The following is a 1,881-nucleotide window of genomic DNA, read 5'->3' on the forward strand; positions in this document are numbered from 1 at the left end:
ATTTATTTAGTAATTAAAAAACATTATATTATACTTTTATTTAATAATATATATATTCTAATTTAATTAAATACAAATTTATATTTTATATAATTTTGTTTTTGTTTTATTATGATAATTCAATACCAATTTTTTTATATAATCGGATATTTTTATAAAATATTTCAGGTGCTACTACTACTACTACTACTACTACTACTACTACTACTACTACTACTACTACTACTACTACTACTACTACTACTACTACTACTACTACTACTACTACTACTACTACTACTACTACTACTACTACTACTACTACTACTACTACTACTACTACTACTACTACTACTACTACTACTACTACTACTACTACTACTACTACTACTACTACTACTACTACTACTACTACTACTACTACTACTACTACTACTACTACTACTACTACTACTACTACTACTACTACTACTACTACTACTACTACTACTACTACTACTACTACTACTACTACTACTACTACTACTACTACTACTACTACTACTACTACTACTACTACTACTACTACTACTACTACTACTACTACTACTACTACTACTACTACTACTACTACTACTACTACTACTACTACTACTACTACTACTACTACTACTACTACTACTACTACTACTACTACTACTACTACTACTACTACTACTAATTTTAGGCAGGTGAAAAATTAAACCAAGTGCAGTATATATTAAAGATAATTTTTAAAATGAAGAAAAAAGGATAATAAAATTAAAAAAGATAGTCCAATTAATAAAATAAAAAATAACATTTTTCTATAAGGCGAAATTAAAATAAGGCAAAAAAAATAAAAAATAATGAAATTTTTGAAACTCTTTATTTATTACACATATATTAAATTTATATGTTTGAGTAAAAAACTAATTTAATTATAACAAATAGTATTTGAATATCTTTGATTCAATTTTTGAAACTCTTTATTTATTACACATACATATATTAATTACATCTTTAATTTATATTTTTGAGTAAAAAGCTAATTTAATTATAACAAAAAATTGAAATAGTATTTGAATATCTTTTATTCAATTTTTGAAACTCTTTATTTATTACACAAATTAATTACATCTAAAACTTATATTTTTGAATAAAAAATTCTATTAAAATTAACAAAAAATTGAAATAGTATTTATTTTTACTAAGTAGGTAAGAATACCTAAATAATTAAGTATAAATTAACAAAGTATCTTAATAAGTATAAAAAAAATATTTTTATATAAATACTAACTCATTTTTTCATTTTCAACTTTAACTTTTGATTATATTATCAATAAAACTTATTAATTATTATTTCACTATATTTAAATGTCTTTTTAATTTTTGATAGGCTCTACGAATAAATATTTCATAAAAAGAAATTTAGACAAATGTTTAGAGCAAAAAAAAAATTAGATTAAATTTTGAATATTTGTTTAATCACAAATTTATTAAAATTTCAATATATATCAAACAATATGCATAGTTTATGAATTTTTAAAATATATCTTACTTATTGTTAATTTAAAAATGTGTCTATCTATTTATTAAAAATTTATTTAAATAGTTAAAAATGCACTTATTTGTTTGATACAAACAAAATATTTACTTCAATAATGAATGACATGAGCTTGCTTGTATTAAATATAATGAAATTTGAGAATAATTAATTTTTTTGTTAAGTATATTTTAATATACCTCCATTTTTAAAGAAAAAACTTCTAAAATCTATAGAAAAATTAGAAAATTTAAGATGAAAAATAAAGAGAGAGGACATATTTATTAATAACGAACGAAATTTAAATAAAATACAATATAAAAATATTTATGAAACAAATCCAAATTTTATTTAGAAAA

The 1,881-nt window shown here is 20.0% G+C and overlaps 1 protein-coding gene across 1 annotated transcript in view; it reads left to right on the forward strand. All coding sequences in view use genetic code 6, as the record gives it.

The window, feature by feature from the left end:
• TTHERM_01424460 (hypothetical protein) overlaps window positions 1-740 on the forward strand; it is a gene marked incomplete at both ends in the record, with an annotated part of 4,022 nt that extends 3,282 nt beyond the window's left edge. Inside the window, 2 exons of the mRNA XM_001017343.3 lie at window positions 1-9; window positions 169-740. The exon at window positions 1-9 is cut by the window's left edge and continues 107 nt beyond it. Coding sequence (XP_001017343.3) covers window positions 1-9; window positions 169-740 — 581 coding nt within the window. The remainder of the gene's footprint in view (window positions 10-168) is intronic.
• Window positions 741-1,881: the final 1,141 nt, after the last annotated feature.

This window comes from Tetrahymena thermophila (assembly GCF_000189635.1).
Source record: "Tetrahymena thermophila SB210 genomic scaffold scf_8254612, whole genome shotgun sequence".
Taxonomy (NCBI): Eukaryota; Ciliophora; class Oligohymenophorea; order Hymenostomatida; family Tetrahymenidae; genus Tetrahymena; species Tetrahymena thermophila.